Source organism: Pseudorasbora parva, chromosome 3 (assembly GCF_024679245.1).
Source record: "Pseudorasbora parva isolate DD20220531a chromosome 3, ASM2467924v1, whole genome shotgun sequence".
Classification (NCBI taxonomy): domain Eukaryota; kingdom Metazoa; phylum Chordata; class Actinopteri; order Cypriniformes; family Gobionidae; genus Pseudorasbora; species Pseudorasbora parva.
In genome coordinates, this window is record NC_090174.1 from 31,348,616 (window position 1) to 31,366,839 (window position 18,224).

The 18,224-nt window shown below is 37.9% G+C and overlaps 1 protein-coding gene across 1 annotated transcript in view; it reads left to right on the plus strand.

Moving 5' to 3' along the window:
* The window catches only part of rasgef1ba (RasGEF domain family, member 1Ba), an 88,099-nt gene extending 70,786 nt beyond the window's left edge, over window positions 1-17,313 (plus strand). The window contains exons 4-16 of the mRNA XM_067438417.1: window positions 1,568-1,750; window positions 2,432-2,554; window positions 3,165-3,302; window positions 6,588-6,800; window positions 6,957-7,031; window positions 7,918-8,013; window positions 8,594-8,696; window positions 10,524-10,603; window positions 11,823-11,918; window positions 13,508-13,603; window positions 13,858-13,981; window positions 14,405-14,477; window positions 15,823-17,313. Coding sequence (XP_067294518.1) covers window positions 1,568-1,750; window positions 2,432-2,554; window positions 3,165-3,302; window positions 6,588-6,800; window positions 6,957-7,031; window positions 7,918-8,013; window positions 8,594-8,696; window positions 10,524-10,603; window positions 11,823-11,918; window positions 13,508-13,603; window positions 13,858-13,981; window positions 14,405-14,477; window positions 15,823-15,847 — 1,425 coding nt within the window. The 3' untranslated portion in view covers window positions 15,848-17,313. The remainder of the gene's footprint in view (window positions 1-1,567; window positions 1,751-2,431; window positions 2,555-3,164; window positions 3,303-6,587; window positions 6,801-6,956; window positions 7,032-7,917; window positions 8,014-8,593; window positions 8,697-10,523; window positions 10,604-11,822; window positions 11,919-13,507; window positions 13,604-13,857; window positions 13,982-14,404; window positions 14,478-15,822) is intronic.
* The last annotated feature ends 911 nt before the right edge of the window (window positions 17,314-18,224 follow it).

The window sequence follows — 18,224 nt, forward strand, 5'->3', positions numbered from 1 at the left end:
ACACCTGCAGCCAAAAAGTAAACACATCCAGATTCCCTGCTACTAATCAGCTTCTGCTTTGTTTTATTCACTCACAGAATTGAACTGGGATACAGCTGGTGTGCCTAGTGATTTTAAAAGGGCTTTGGCTCTTTCTGTTGCAGTTTTTAGCAGATTTGCATTGTGGCCTGGGGGCGTCGGTAATGGGTTTGCATCGGCATATGCGCAGGAGGATCCTGCTTTTTGGCCATATAAGAGTTGAGTGGACTTGGTTGGTCAAAAACAACAAAGTGGTTTATTGTTTTGTCTCTGTTTATTTTTTGGGTAATGCTGTCACAGAATATGAGATGGAAAATGAAACTGTGGTTCCCAGAGGCGTCATTCATACAGACTTGACAAATTGTCAATTTCTGGTGATGAGCACAAAGTCACTCATGAAATCATTTGGCCTTCCTTGCTTTTAAACTCATTGACTTGCTCAGATGGTATAACACATGGTAAAGCAGATGCGAGGGGGGGTGCTTGCTGCTTTGACCTCTTGCGCCTCCATTTTGATGCTAATGTCTATGTTTTTTTTTTTAAAGGAGGTCTGAGGGGGGCCGTGGACTTAGGATATAACACATCATACGACACCCCCTCCTTCCTGCGCACTCCCATCCGACTCTGGCACCCAAACGCCTGTGAGCCTGAATAGGCAGGCGGCCATTGGGGGCCATACATTGTTCGGAGTGTCCCTTGACACCCCGTGCCATAACTGTGAATGCCTCCATTGAGGGGCCCATATGCGCAATGTCCAGGAATCTCACATAAAGTCACGGGCTAAGCTCTAAAATGGCACAGAAGCTCGTGCTGGCATGCTGGAGCCGCCCGCGTGATTAGGTGATGCATTGACATGTGCAAAACTTTCTTTCTTCTGTTCCACAAGAGCCTGGAAGATATAGAAGTAGGAGGGAGTGAGTGAGTGTGAGCCAGAGCTCTTTGTGTGGGTGAAGAACTGCATTTGGCTGCTTATCACCTCTAGCTAATGCTGACCGACTCACAGGACTCTCATCTGTAACGGGCCACAGTTTGGTTTTAAGCGGGATAAAAGAGAATCCTTCTTTTCAGAAGTACTAGATCTCATAGGTCATCATGTTTTTTTCATATCAAGCCGTAGTTAAAAGAGCCTCTGTTTTGAACATCCACGTGAGGTAAAAGCAGCATGAAGATTAATTTGTTGGTGTTTGTGAGTGAAACCCGACTGCAGTACATTCAGCTGCTTTTATGGTGGATTAAGAGCGAGTCTGAAATACTCACTGAATGGAGATTAAACTCAAGTTCTCACAGGCTCAATCAGGGAAGGTGTTTGCACATTGAGATTAATCGCGACATATTCATTCCCATGAGTCGTCCATCCGAGGAAGAGTAATTTTCCACTCAGCTTCCTATAATGATACTGGGGACTTTGTGATTTACACAAAGGTAAACAAAATTTTCAGAGAGGGATGAAGGCTCAGCATTAACGAATTGGTTCACGCGTTAATGTCTGATTTTGATTGTGATTATTATCTGAGGCTCATCAGACTTGTTTCTTTGTGTCCTTCAACAGGACAAAATGCCTCAAACACCACCCTTTCCAGTGATGTATGGGCCCAATGGATACAACAAGAATCTCTATAAGGAAAAGGAAGAGGACTACGAAGGCCTGGATTACCATGACAACAACCTGGTGTCGGGATCCTTGGAGGCTCTTATTGAGCACTTGGTCCCTACAGTTGCATACTATCCTGATGTGAGTATACAGAGTATCAAAAGTATTCGGCATATTGGATTTTGAGTATTCATAACACATGCACGCACACACTTTTTTTATAACAAAAATTATATATTTTTTAAAATGTCAACACTGACAACCACAAAACTGTCTCTAACAGTCACCAACATACACTGCCTTTTAAAAGGTTGGGTTCAGTAAGATTATTACTTTTTATTTTAATTAATAGCTTTATTCAGCAAGGACACATTAAACTGATCAAGTGACAAAGTTGTATATAATGTTACAAAAGATTTCTGTTTAAAATAAATGTTGTCTTTTGAATATTCAATTCATCAAAGAACCTGAAAAAATGTATCAAAAAATAAATAAATAACTTGAGCAGCACAACTGTTTTCAACATTGATAATAAGAAATGTTTCTTGCGCATCATATGAAGGATCATGTGACTGAAGACTGAAGAATGATTCGACTTTGTCATCAGAGGAATAAATTTCATTTAAAATGTGTATTAAAATAGAAAAGTTATTTTAAACTATTACTGGTTTACTGTATTTATGATAAAATAAATGCCAATTGCATGTAGTTAACACTTTGATTTGTTTTACCATTTCTTTGATAGTTTGGTACTCGTTTTGTTTAGAATAATGAAAAACATATTGTTGTACCAACACTGACCTCATTTTTATTGACTTGCAGAGGACATACATCTTCACGTTCCTGCTCAGTTCCCGTCTCTTTATTCACCCGTATGAGCTGATGTCCAAAGTTTGCCATTTGTGTGTGGACCAGCAGAGGCTCAGTGATCCTCAGGCCGACAAGGTACACTGGCAAAAACTTCATGTATCATTACTAGGGGTGTGACAAGATCTCGCGCCACAAGATTAAAATGTGACACAGCACTGCCACTTATAATGTGATGAGAAGATTTCTTTGAACTTTATGGTTGCACTTATTGTTTGCACCTAATATCTATGATCAGTTTGTGGAAAGAGTTAAGATATGTCAAAAGTTGTAGAAGCTAAGGTCTGAAGAGATGATCATAAAGGAGAGAAGCCATTTAGTTGAGTTTGTTTACATTGGTTGAGTATTGTTGTCTTTTAGTGCATATGATAATTCATATTTAGAAAGTAGAACTGAAATTACATTCATTATACGATGATGAGTTATAACATTCGAATGCACCTGCAAACATTTTTTTATGCTCATGTATTTTGTCATTGTTTCTTAAAAATAGAATTGTCCCGTTCTCATGAACCCAGTCTCGTGTCTGAGCTAAGCGTCTTCTCACACCCCTAATCATTACACTATTTGTCATACAAGGTGTCTTCAATCGTAATTGTTGCTCTAGCATTAGCAAGGTACTTTAAGAATCTGAGGACAATAATATGCTATTACAATTACAATTTTTTTTTTTTTACTTTCTCTATAGGCAAGAGTCAGGAAAATTGCTCCTAAGATCCTGCAATTGCTGACTGAGTGGACGGAGACGTTTCCTTATGACTTCAGGGATGAGAGGATGATGAAAAGTCTGAAGGAACTAACACATCGTCTGAGTACTGGAGATGAAGTAAGTCTGCCGCTTCTAAGTGTTAGATGATAATTTCAGCAGAAACAATGAGGTTTTTATTCTTAAGGAAATGTCAGCTAAAGGGCAACGCCGTTTTAAAATAAGTCACCTGAAAGGTGTGAATACTTACGTCAAAGTCATTTGCGTTTCTTTATGCCTTTAGTTCCTCTATTAGCATAAACTGAATAAAACATCTTTGCATTAGTCTTAGCATGGCTTCTTTAACATTCGGCTGCTTAAGACATCAGATGTAACATGCTGGGTGAGAAAAGTGTCAACACCTGGGCAATGGGGAATGAGATTTCTTTAGACCTAAAGTGCTCTGACAAGAGGAGCGAGAATAAAGCTCTTTTGTTCAGCCGCTTTTGTCTTCACTGGTGCTTTTCCACAGGCTGCATTTAAATAGTTCCATTAGAGCTGACTCGTATGTTACCGTGTTCTGGCTTAGCATTTTTTTCCTCAAAGGGACTTTTTCACCACATTTGGAGTCATCATTTATGCTAGATTCTTTTTCAAACTTCTGTACACAAAAGACAAAGTGACAATTTTTTATGTTACATTATTAGATTTTAGTTTATACAATTTTTTTTCCATCAGGTTATTGTCTTTCTGTTTTGCTTATACTTTTTGCCGTCTATCGGTCAGTGCTGAGTCTGTCACTTCCTCTTAAATTTGAATAAAGTTGGCAGCTCTCGTCAAGCTTTGTCCTTGAACGTCCCTCTGGGCGTATTTCTCCATAGTCCACAGTTGAACAGTCCTCTGTTGTCAAATCTTGATTTTGCTAATGTACAGTGAAACATAAAGAGATTTGCTGGAGCAAGATCTAGTCATCTCACATGGTTGTGAGCATTAGTGTAATGACCAACATCAGGGAGCTAGTTAGAATAGACAGTTTAAGATGGAGGGTGCTGACCCATCAGATCCAAGGGAATGATGTTTCACTAACCCGAAAAGACAAGCAGGACTCATCCTCCTGTGGCTTGTGTAGTAAACACATGTGTTGCTATTGATCTGCTACATCCCGACCCTGGAGATCGATGACCTTCTGCGGCCTCGCTAAGCTCATTGAGGAAATGTGTGCGTGTTGTACCGCCTCCTCAATCTAGTGAAAGGCTGATTAAATATCTTAAACGCAACTCTTATATGATCAGGATGTTTTTAATTTCTGACTTACGTTTATTTTTCTACCAAAAATGTTGGAATGCTACAATGGTCTTAATATACTACATAAAATGGCCTCATTAAAGCATGAAGGAAAACCTTTACACAACATATTTTAAATTTAAACTTTTCTTAAAATGTTAAAATAAACAAAAGAAATCAACAGGAATACAAAGAGCGCTATATTCAAAGCATATATTTTACCCTTATGTATGGTTTTACATTTTACGGACTGACCCATAATGAGGAAATTAAATGGTTACACCATTTTGTTTCAAAACTCAACAAAGTCTCTTTCATCTTTAAATCTACTACTTAGTCAAAACTCGAAACACAGATTTCATTTGTCGCGCTTGTCTGGTAGATATGTATCTGTGCATGAGAAGAGCGTCTCGCAGCGTGAAGAATGAATTTGTTCAGACCATGAATATGCTGTCTGTATTATGTAATTCAGTCCATGTTTTTTCCCTTCATGAGTAGGACATCATACTCTACATTGACAGGGCATTCAAAGCAGTCAGAGCCATACAATAGACAATAGGTGTATTTATAATAATACTGAGCCCATCTGAGACAAATGTGGTGTATTTTCAAATGTACTCACAGGCCATCATAACGAAATCACTGAGGTGGTTTCCAGTTAAGTCTTTTAGGTTTTGACCTCTTCTAGACCTCATCATTCCTGATGAGTTTGCCAGCAGTTTGTTGACCTGCTATTTTCTGTCTTTTTACTGGCGTTTGCCTCGCAGATCTCTTGCTTTTGGTGCAGGAGCTGAGAATAGATGTTGTAACATCTGTCTCCAGACCGCAGTTTGGTCCTCAGGCATCTGGTCTGCTTAGATTGTCAGTATGCTTGTGGTCTTCTGTATAGGAAAGGCAGGGCGCAGTTACACATTTGCAGGTCCAGGCATTTGGTGCACATTTGAACACCTTTTACACAAATTCTGTTTATTGGGATAGTAATGGAGGGCATTCACCCTTTGACCTGGGTGTGGTGTATCCATGCTAGAGGGATCTGTACGGCTGTCTCACACTCGTGCCAGGGTTAAAAATGTGGAGGCAGCACACAAGCAGCTTTCTTTATTTTTCCACAGCATGTCAGTTGTCTGATTCTCTGCTTAAAATGTCACGCAGTTATCGCCAAGAAGTACTTGCTAAAAACAATCTTCCTTTCCTCTGTGTGTCAACATGGTGGACCTTGGAGAGGGAATCATTAAAGACTCGCTGTGCATAACTGATTAATGGGCCTCTTTTTATTTTCTATGTGTCAGAAAGGAGTACATAAGCCTGACAGAAACAAAAGATGTTTTGTACATCCCGTAATCAGACAAACATGTGAGGGCCATTAACACCAAGAATGATAATTATAGCGATAACTACATAAGCATCCACACCAACTGATGATATTGTTCTTTTTATTATAAGCATGCACTGCAGTTTTCTTTCTATCTCTTTAAATGCTCAAGCAGAATTCTCAAGCATTTGGATTCTGATTGGCTGTCAATTAAAAAATATATATTTTTATTGTATATTAGCTGGAAAAAAGTCTCAAGAGAAATGTGTTTTGGACATCTACTTCTTAAAGCCCACTGGTTGTTGAGCAGGCAAAGGATGTGGATTTTTGCCTGACTGATGTTGAGCAACAGGGCATGACCGCTGCTGTCCTTTTCTTATGCAACAGAAGTCCCTAACTGTGTCAGGCTCTTGTTATTAGATAACTCAACCCCGTCTTGTGTTACGAGGGGAAATAGGAGGCATGCAGGGCTCTTCTGAACCTTTGAAAGGACATGAATGAAGTGCTGCTGTTTTGTAATCTTGCTTTAACTGTTTATATAACATACTCAAGACCCTATCTTGGAACGATAGACCATGTGAGCCAAACCACCATCATTGCTGACCATTTAAGTGAAAAGCGACTCTTTTCCATTGTTATACGCCTGAAAATTCATTAGATGTTTGCAGGGCGAATACATTCAATCAGCTTTCTTATTAGTGCAGGACACATTTTGTTGTCAGTCCTTTTGAATTAATGATTAGCAGGTCATTTTGGTCAAAAAAAGCATGGTTGTAATTAAATTCACGACTTCTCCTCAGGCCGACTCAGAATCTCTTGTTTCTCTTCAGCTCTATCGTAAGGCGGTGCAACAGATGACACAAACGCTGATCCGTAAGCTCACCACACTGAGTCAGTATGAGGAGGCCCTAGCGAAGATCAACTCCTCTGTGACCGACAGGCTAACTGTGCTGAAGACCAAACCTCAGTCTATCCAGAGAGACATTCTGACCATCTGCAACGACCCCTTTACCCTGGCACAACAACTCACACACATTGAACTGGTGAGAGGAACTTCCTCGGTTTACATGACCTTGCATTCCTCACCTCACTGTGGGTTTAGATGGATTCATTTACAAAATCAGTAGTCTGTGTAGTTATTTAAGGTGACCATTTGGACTTACTGTAGAGCATACATTGACATCATCTTTATTTTTCAGGAAAGACTGAGCTACATCGGACCAGAGGAGTTTGTTCAGGCATTTGTTCAGAAAGACCCTCTTGATAACGACAAGGTAACAGAAAATACATTCAACGCAAATGTTGTCTTTCACTCACTACAGCAAAAATCCAACTTAGACAAATCAATACGCACATTGTTTACGTTCAACGGGTTCAACATGGTGTCACCTTTTTCACACAACGTTCACAGCAAATTCCTCATCTAATCTGTCATTGTCCAAGTTTCCCTCCTCACGTTCCTCACAGTCTCCTTTTGTGGCCAAAGCCTAGCAACTGGTTTCTCACAATAACCCGCCAAAAGTTTGCTTAGCCCTGCCTCGTAATGCCCATTGCTGCCTGGCTGCTAGGCAACAGCTTGTCAAGGCATTACTGGTGCAATCTTTCTCTTTTGTTTTGGTCGCCGTCTCTCCAGAGGGTCCTTGTGCTCTGTCATGGCTCTCTAATGTTGTCTATCAAAGGTAGAGTAGGATGTATTGTGCACTGTGTGATGGACAGCACAATCTGATTGTAGGAATGTGAGGAATGAAGGGTTAGAGTGACCCGGGCTTTCAGTCAGAGCGTCTTGATTCGTTCCTTAAACGGATAGTAGTGCAAACTAATTGAAATAATATATCAGCTAAAACAGGAAATATAAAATGGCAAGCCCCACATAAATATTATAAACTGCATAGGAGCAATAAGAACACTATATAATCTGTGGTGGAGGACAACTTCAAGGTGTCTTCAACACACATATTATATATCTATATAGCTATTTTGTTTGAAAAAAACAACAACATTAAATTGGCTGATACTGATAAATAAAAAACACAAATAATAATGGCAGATAACCAAAATATGGTGTATTTTTGTAAAATGTTCTAAATCAAACTCTTGACTAAACTCAAGCTTTAGTGTAAATACAATGTGGATATTACTCTGAAATTTTGATTCTTGCAGAGCTGCTTTAGTGATCACAAAAAAGCAAGTAACCTGGAGGCTTATGTGGAGTGGTTCAACAGGCTCAGCTACCTGGTGGCTACAGAGATCTGCATGGTAAATATCTATTTTTATGCTATGACTCACCTAGCAACTTAAATTCCTGTACATTAGTTAATTGTTGCACAATCAGTGATTCTAGTTTGATTTTAAATATAGCCTTTATAGAAATGTTTGAGGTCAGAAAATAATGGGGTCATACTGTTCTTTCTATTAAAAAAAAACCCTGTTAATCATCTTGTTTCCACAAGAATGTTAAACTGCAAAATGTTTTCAAACTTATAAATAATAAATGTGTCTTGAGCAGTAAATCACAATGAATGAAGTCATCAGAGGAATACATTTAAATTATATCACAAAAAAGAACCGTTATTTCAAATTGTAGTCATATTTCCGTTTTCACATATTACAGTTGTTACTGTATTTTTTGATCAAATCAATACAGCCTTTGGGTAGCATAAGAGACTTTCATAAACATTAAAAAATCTTAATTACCCCGAACTTCTGAACCGTTGCATAGATTATATTTAGATTATATATCATGAAAGGTTTTAACTTGTTTAGTATTCAATAAGTTTTAAAATCAGAGGATATAAATCTTTTTTTGAAGTTCATTTTGCTTGGTTTTCTTATACAGCCTGTAAAGAAGAAACATCGGGCTCGAGTCATTGAGTTCTTCATCGACGTGGCACGAGAGTGCTTCAATATTGGCAACTTCAACTCGCTCATGGCCATCATTAGTGAGTATTTTGCTGTCCCTTGCAACACTTTGCTCCAGTTCTCACAGCTACAGAAAGCTCTTTTGTTCCCCTCAAATCTGTTTGGATAATGCAGTTTGCTGTTTTGGCAGGATTTGGTTTGCTTTTCTAATCCTTGCTCTTGTACGCTTAACACACACAACATTGTCAAATCTCTTATAGACTCCGCAAACAATTTGTTTATTTGTGTTTTTGGAGTGCCGCAGATACTCTTCCCTAGCTGTGCGTCAATGTTTAGATAATATCTGTTTATTGTTTGGTGATCTACAGATAATCTTTAACTATATTAAAGCTATAAATTATATTCCAATTTATTTTAAATTAGTTAGATTTCTAAAAATATTTGTTATAGTTATAAATCATAATTATATAAAAATAATGATTGGCTGCATTAATCATCTTGTGCCTGAGGCATTATGGGTAGGGGACCAGTGGCGAGGGCCTTGAGAGGAGGCAGCTGTTCAGCCTGTGTGAGTGAGAGCTGGGACGAGGGAGCGGCATCCTTCAGGCAGATGGTCAGTGCTGACCAATCCAATAGACTGAGAGAGAGAGACAGACTCATTGAGAGGGGGATTGTGGGAGGGAGGGAGTGGAACCAGCTGTCCTTTCCCTGGTCATTCCCTGGAGACGAGCCTGTGGGCCGGGACTCTTACACAAGCCTCTCTCCCTAGAGATGGAAGGCCAATATTATAGTCACTGGAAGAGAACAAACAAGTCATGGGAAAGGTTGATCGCTCCTGCTAGTGTTTTTTGGAGGCAACTTACATTGTGTGACGTGAATTGAATGTCAACGCGTGGCTAGGACTCAAAGATCATTCGCACTAGTATCATGTTAGTGTGACGGAGGAGCTCTGTGCCTGACACCTGTTAGTACAGACAGATTGTTAATGGTACTAAAGCCTCAGATGGCTCTTTTGTTGATGATAGATAGTGCTGCTCTTGTTCAGGCTTAAAACTGTTGTATTTGGAGAAGAAAAGATCTAGAATGAATGGATTTTTAGATGTAGTTTAGAATTAACATCGAAAACACTGATATTTTGTAAAGTCAATGTGAATTGATTTTTCAAGATCATTTAACATCTAATAACTGTTAAAATGTTTGTGGTCAGTAAGCTTTTTATCATAGGGGAAAATGTATATTTTTCAGTAAAGATGCTTTAAATTGAACAAAAGTCATAGTAAAGGCATATATATGAATTTACAAATTATTTCTATTTCTAATTTTATTAGAAATTAGACATTTTAGATTTTGACATTTTAAAAACTCTTACTGACCCAAAAATTATTTCAGAGTGCAACAGAATTGTTCTTTATTATTAAAATATGTATATGTATGTTCATAATAAAGAACAATTCTCATATTTAATGTATATAAAATGATCATAATGAAAAACGATTCTGTCAAAATGGACTGAATGCTAAAACAATGGCCAAGCAATACTAAGAATGTGCGTTAGGAAAGTAAAGATTTTAAAGTCTTTAAAAAGTAGATTAGCATCTGAGCAAGGCTTAGTATGAAATGATTCTGTCATCAGTACAGAAGAATCTGATTGGTTGACCCACCCCTAGTGATTTCCAGTCAAGAGTCTGACCTCATCTGGTCATTAGTGCTGACTGCACAAGCCCGCTGTGACCCTCGGCACTATAAGCTGAACTTATTGTCTGAGGGAAATGATGCTCCTGCTGATTCCATTGTTCATGTGGGCTCATGGGCCTAACTGCTCTATCTGTAATAGAGAAATTGCACCTCTGACAGGAAACGAGATGTTGCAGTGTGCTGACCTGTGTCTGTTTCTGTGTGTTTTTCAGCCGGGATGAACATGAGTCCAGTGTCACGGCTCAAGAAGACCTGGAGCAAAGTCAAAACCGCCAAATTTGATATTCTAGAGGTAGGTTTTGCATCAAGATGGGATTGATGTTGTCTTTTGTGTTTACAGCAGTGGGTGTGACTCACTGGAGTGAGGGAATATAGAGGGGAAAACATGAGTGGGACTGAATAGTGGTGAAAGCGGTGCTGACATGGCACTAATCATATTAAGTGTTCATCCCTGGCTCTTGTCCCTGTGACTCATGAATGCATGATTCTCAAACCCCTGACAACATGGACATGCCGCTTTTTGCCAGTTTTAGTCCCAAGTGGGCGAGAATTGTTGCTTTTGTATCATCATTTTTCTGAAGCACAGGAATTCTCCCTTTGAGTGGATGTGCAAATGTTTACAAAGCTTTTTATGCTACATTTTAAGGGTTGAGACATTTTAAGGCTTTAATTTAGAGTCTGTACACTGTGTTTACGGTCTAAAAAAGGTTTGTTTAGGTCTTGTTTTATCTTTATAGAGGCCTTGAACTTGATATATGGCTTATGTAGGCAACACACACACCTACACATGGTTCAGTCTGGCCTTGTGGTTTGCAGCTTTTTGATGTGTAAATAGGGACTGTGTAATCTTCAGGGAGGTTCTGTATCACAACACCTTTTCCTTTTGTTTTACTTTCAGACAATGGAGGATTGTAGGATAAAAAGTTGGCCTCTTGCCTTCCATGTAGAATAAAAATCTTGAATGTTAAAGCTGCAGATATTCACCTCTAGTCCATCATCAAAGTGTGCTTACCTGAGAGAATAATACTTTTACTTTTGATGCATCCTCGCTGATTGACAGTAAATATTTCTAATGCTACAAAAAAATTATATTGAAAATGTTATATTAAGTGATTGCTGTTCTTTTAAAAAAAATAGCATAATTTTCCTAAAAAACAAACCTTGATAAACATTGATAGTAATAAGCAGCAGCAAATGTGCATATTATAGTGATTTCTAAGGGATCACGTGACACTAAAAACTGGAGAAATGTTTTGACTAAATGATGACTAAACTTTTTGCCTGAAGGTGAGATGTTCACAAAGGTTCAATGAAGCATTGAAAGCAAACGAAATGTCTCATCTTACTCGGTTCCCATGAAAGAAAGTCCAATGTTGAATAGTAACTAGAGTGACTCATGTTGCCTTTGGTGAAATCAGTAGTTCATAACCATGTCAAATGACTTTAGGGCTCATTAGAAACTTTAGTTTGTAGAAAAATAAAGCATAACCATTTTTTTCCCCTCTTCTCAGCACCAGATGGATCCCTCTAGCAATTTCTACAACTACAGAACAGCGCTGCGTGGAGCCACTCAGAGATCCATTACTGCTCATAGTAGCAGAGAGAAGGTAATGCGCTTAATTTCTTCTTCCAGGCATTTTCTCACAGAAATCGTAGGAATGATGGTTTCATAACCCTGTTTGGGTTTGGCTGTTTTCAAACAGTGTTTGAAGCGTGTGATATGTTGTATTGATATCAGCAACAAACGTAATCAGGACAATGATAAAATCAGAGTCCTTACGTAAAAGATGCCAGTAAAACAAAAAGTAGCTTGAAAATGCAGACCCCAATCCAGAAGCTTTGTATTTACAGTAAATTGAGTTTGGCCTCTTTGACCGAGGGTTATGTAATGGTTGGGCCGTTTATGGATGATTTACTGAGGGCAAAGCGTCAAATGGGACATTCTGTTTCCTCTGCAAAAATATGCCTCATTTTTGTTTTTAAAACATGGCAGTCTGCCAGTTAACAAAATGTTCTGATTCTCAGTGTTTTCCAATAAAATGCTTCCAGCATGAGTTTGCCAAAAGGATGCTCGACATATTTAATGTCGTCATTAAAACGCACAACTGGTTTGGACATCTTTTGTATTTGTTGTTTGTTTTTGTCTTGTTTTGATTTTTCGACTAGTTGGGGAGGAGATGTTAGCTGTGTGGGTTTGGGTGGTGAGACAGAATGTTCCAGAGCAACTCTGGAATGCTCAGCTTTCTGTGGGAGACGTGCCTTTTTGTATCATAGTGACCCATGTCACTTGTTTTTCCCTAAAATCAGATGAATTTAGACTTTTACTAGTCTTGTTACTTAAAAGATATAATGGTCAAAATAAGTGCCTGTTCCAGGGCTGGAATTTCCACTGTAAACAGATTAAATCAGGAATGCATTACTGCTCTCTTAATGTATTTAACTCATCAACTTGTTTAACTGCTCATATTATTTTTGACCCCTTGTTTTAGCTAGTGGTTTTCACACTTATTTTAAGCTTGATTTGAACTTGAGGTTAATTAGTCACATGGGGCTGTATTGCAATAATGTTACTATTTTTTTCTATATTTTTTGGTTTATTTATTTGTTTATTTATATCTCAGTTTTATTGTGATGTTCTTTAAGACTAAAAAGAAATACAAAAAAACATGATGCCATGGGATAATCTACTGTATTTATATTATACTAATTTATTTCCATGTTCTATTTTTTTCAAAATTTACAAAAAATGAAAAACATGGCACCTGGTTGTTATTTTTTTTTCTGTGCTTTGAATTTTAGTTCTTTGCTATTTTCCACATCTGATGCATATGCATCAAAGCTTGAATTGTGGGTTGTTTTGTGTTTTGAATACAGGAATGACACATCTATATATAGAGAGACAGCTTTGTTTATCATGTTATAGCTGAATCTGCTACTATAGACTTAAGATTTCAGCCTCACGTACACACCACTGCTTCCTTGCGTCATGAAACTTTGTTATTGCCCTCCAAAGTGGTAGATCCAGTTGTGCTCTGCCCTGTAGGCTTTTAGAGGCGGCTGTAAAACACTGTTGCCTAATGCAGTCTTACTGTGATGATAACCTCCAATGAGGCGGCTCAATTTAGTTGCATTAATTTAGTTGTTTTGGTCAGTTGCAGCTGTTGTGTAATCTTGTATTCCCTTTTTTGCCTTCCAGATTGTTATTCCTTTCTTCAGCCTCTTGATCAAAGACATTTACTTCCTCAATGAAGGATGTGCCGACAGGCTCCCGAACGGACATGTCAATTTTGAGGTAATTCTTTCTCTATGGCTCGGCGACACATGCAAGCTAACATGATGCATGGAAACAATTGCCGTCACAGCTACTGAATAACAATGGATGGTTGAGAAAACACTGTCACGTAGCAACTGAAGCATCCAGATTTAGTTCATTGACGTATGCATATGTTGAAATGAAGTTTCAAGGGCATGAATTCAGTGTGACAGTAGCTACACACAAAACCTAGGTGACAATCACTAACAGAATCAATCTGGACTGTGCTGCAGAAATTCTGGGAGCTGGCCAAACAAGTGATGGAGTTCATGACATGGAAGAAGGTGGAGTGTCCTTTTGACAGAGACCGCAAGATTCTGCAGTATCTCCTGACCGCACCAGTCTTCAGTGAAGATGGTAATGATGCTATGTGATGATTTCAGTGCTAGTGTAATTCATTTTAACACGTTTTGGTGACTATCATCTACTAAAACCCCAGACATTTAATATTGAGAGAAGGCAGTCCTGGCATTGCAGATTATACATTTTTACATTCTGCCTTACTTGCTTACTGTCAGCTAGGACTTCCTGTCTAGAGCTCTTCTGCTCACTCATTTTCTGCCACTGGCGTCATAAACCTGTTGTAATGACAGTTGCGAAATATGCACACAAGATACCAGACACAGACAATTGTTCTTGTCATAATTTACCTCAGGTGTAAAATGGCGTCATGCTAAATGACCAAGTAACACAAGTTCAGAACATTCCTCATGAATGAAAACAGGTGGCTTTGTTTTCTGTTACTGACACACTCGTCTCATCTCAATGATCTATCAACAGCTTTGTATCTGGCATCATATGAAAGTGAAGGACCGGAGAACAACATGGAGAAAGACAGATGGAAATCTCTCAGGTGTGTATGATGTGATTCATCAGGGCGGTTGATTGAAGCTCTCTTGGCATGTGTGAATGCATTCAGATGTTGAGATTGACTGAAGGGTAGTGACTTTTGCTGATACACATTGTCTTATCAATGTCTATCAGCAAAAGATTGAGTAAACAGGGTTCCCTTCCCACTGTCAGAGAAATATCAGAATTGAATTGAAAAATTGTGTTGTCCATGTCTTGGAAAAATAATGAATACAATTAATTCTTAACAAAATCCTAGAAGTCATGAAAATTTAATTTTATCTAGTTATACTGTTCATCTAGTCAGATAAATATTGCTAGTTTAGAGGTCAGTATGCTTGCAAGCCAAGTAATATCTGATTTAAAAGCTAATTGTTCTTTTCAGTGAATGTCAAAACGGCCACAAAATGGAAGGATAAAAAAAAACTCCTCCAGTAATAACAAACAACAAAACATCTTCCATTTACACTTGCCAAAGATAACGCAGTAATGGCTCTTGCTTGGTCACGTTTCCTGATAGCTTTACTGCTCAAGAGGGATGTATAGAGAGGGAGAGGGGAGGAAGAAAGTGAATGCGGAGTCTGTGTTTTTTTTTTTATCTATCCTTTTTTTTCTTTCCACTGCGACAGGATCTGTCACAGCACTAGATTCTGTCTGTATCAGCAGTTCGTGCTCTACCCCACTCAGCACTTGAGTGACTCTCAATGTCTTGGTGTGGGGATAGTAACCCACCAGGAAACAGAGCAGTGAGAAAAGACAATCCAGCTGATGTTTAGACAGAAGAATAATGTGCATAGGGCAAAGTTGCCTTTTATTGCTAGTCTGAAACCAGTTTATACTTGATTTATCAAGTGTAGGGTGCTGGACTTGGATTAGCATACGTGGCAGATACTGTAAAGCGTGTCCGTTCAGCCCTCACGCAACCCGTCTGCTTAAACTAAAGCGTATATGAGAAGCTCATAATATAAGCTCAAGGTTTTATGCAACGTATAATAGGAATTAAAGACAGCATAAAATGTAAGTTCATCCCAGATCTATTTCAAAATGAATGTTCTTGATCTTCTTGTGAATAGGCGGTCAAATGCAAACATATCCTAAATATTACAAGGTCCAAAAAAGGAAGTCATAACTAGACCTTTTGGTGAGGACTTTTTCAATCTCCTCCTTACATTTTGTTCTTTTTCATTAGGATATACATGACAATAGGGGAGAAAAGATGTCACTAATTCCATTTTGTTGTGACTTTAAGAAAAAAAAACATTAAATGTTATGTATTTTGGTGATGGAACATTTCGAAACAAATTTGACTCTTCTAATTGTTAACTCTTTTTGTGTTTTATTTCTTGCAGGTCATCTTTATTGAACAGATCGTAATCCTGTGAGGAGCTCAAATCAAGTGAACCCTCTGACAAAAAGCTGTTGTCCCTCTTTTGCCCCTTCCAAAAGTGAGATGTATCCCTATTTTTCAAGGGAACTGACAATCCATATTTTGCTGAACGGTGCATTTTTATGTTGGAAAGAGCAGCATCTTTTTATAAGGACCTTCTCTTTCTGTCTTTCATACTGGATATTTCAGGCTTTTTCATGTCTTTGTGCAGACTTTTGTACCCCCACACCTCTTTAAAATGTGGTTTGAGCTAAAGTAGAAACGTGTTTGGGCTATGTCCCTTAACTACAAACCGATTCCAATCTATGCTGTCGGTCTTCTCTGTTAACTGAGTATGCTGCTGGTTGGCAAACTCAATTGTTGGGAGAAAAAAAATATATATAAACCAGCATTATGTGTACTGGGTTCCAGTACTGTATTTTTATTGTACCTGAAGCATTAATTTAAGTATAGATTTATGTTGTCACTATTTTTTGATATTGTGTTTGTCAGTTTTTTTATGCATATGAGATGAGAGTAATGCATTGCTTTAACCTCTGTGAGTGACCATTGATGTGTGCGTGACAAACCCGCCGAGGGTTGCCGAATGCACTGGATGCTTCTGTGAATAAAGATGTTAATTCCTTTCTTGTGTAAACTCTTTTGTGATAATTCTGCTGCATAATGCTCCCTTCAGCCCCTTTTTTTGTCGTCACAGTCGCCACAGTGTCATTGAAGGAAAAACAGTGTTTGTTTGTCAGTGTTACAAGTGTAATGCTGTTTCTTACACAATGAAGGTGATATTTATTGACGGCTAGCTCACTGTGTGTAAGATAATTCTCCCAAGTGCTGTTGGCCATTGTCAGTGGTGAACGGTGTTATGTCGTCCTCTGGTGGTGAAGCTGAAAACTACATCACACAGGCTCGTTTGACAGTGTTGTTCTTATCAGGTCGGCGTTAAATACATGAAGGTTTATCATACCTGTGGTAGTTGGGATTCAAGTCCATTTTTAGGATATTCGTTTTTATTACTGTTATTATATTAATATTTTCTATTTTCCTTTTTATTTATTGGCTTCAAAAATATCTGTAGTTGTCCTTTTTTTGCCTGCTTCATTGTTTTCAAAATTATGTTAAAGATTTTTACAGACTTTATTCTGTTATTTTGTACTAGGTACATGTTTTATAGTAATCAGATATTGCCCTATCTAATATTTTATAATGTTTATAAAAGTTTGTATAAGGAAAACTAATATTTGAAGGTACTAGCTCACAATATGAAGTTAATGTATGTTGGATGATGTCAAGTCTGCCCCTTTTTTCCCCTTATTGGAATCTTTCCACAAATCCCCCCTCTGTGTAAATATGTCTTTTTCTCCATTCTGTATATTGGTATTTGTTTTGATTGTTTGCGCACAATCAAGTGAACAAGGAAAAAATGGAATAAAAGAATGCCTATGAAGCTATTTGAGTCTTTATGTGTATGTGTGTCATGATTTTGTCTTGAAACTATATTGGATTAATAACAGGCATACTGCAATTAAAACATTTGCTAAATGAGCGATATTCTGACGGCATAAGTTGTAGGTTTATTATAATTTGTCTCTGATACTGTTCAATAATTTTCAGGTCTGTAAAAAAAAATTGTAACATTTTGGAAAGAAGTCTTGAAAACGGCTGCATTTATTTGATCAATAAAAATAGTACCACGAATCCAGGGTGATTGGGACGCTTTTTACAAGTCATCTCAATGGCAAAAAGTGTCTCAATCACCCTGATTTCACCCTATATTTATTTTTATTTGATTACATTTAAATCTAATCCTGTTGATGGCAAATCTGAATTTTCAGCATCATTACTCCAGTCTTCAGTGTCACATGATCCTTCAGAAATCACTCTAATATGCTCTGATTTGGTGAGAAGGGTCTGACTGCAAAGCCGCAGAGCCAGTTTTACCGAGTTTTACCACAGCAGTTCTGACCGCGCATGCGTACTGCATCGTGAGAGTCTTATGACTTCGAGATGCACGTTACGGCCGTTACGGCCTTACGGCACTGGAAGGGAATAAAAATAGAATTGCATTTATTTATTGTAATTGCACTTGTGTAATTTTATAGTTATAAGTTAGTGATAAACTGTAATGATAAAATAGGCCTATTGTAAATGTAATAAATTAGTGTAAATTAAATTCGTAGTTATGTCTCCAACTAATTAATAATATGCTCACACTTTCAGCCTGTTAAAAAGTACGTTTTATTTGTGTTCAGGTTTATGCATTTACCCCAGGCAGAATTAATCAACTTGAGGAATTATTTATCTTGACTTTAGACTAATAATTTAATAATGATAAAAACCTTTGAAATGTCCGAAAGTTCTTTTTTTATA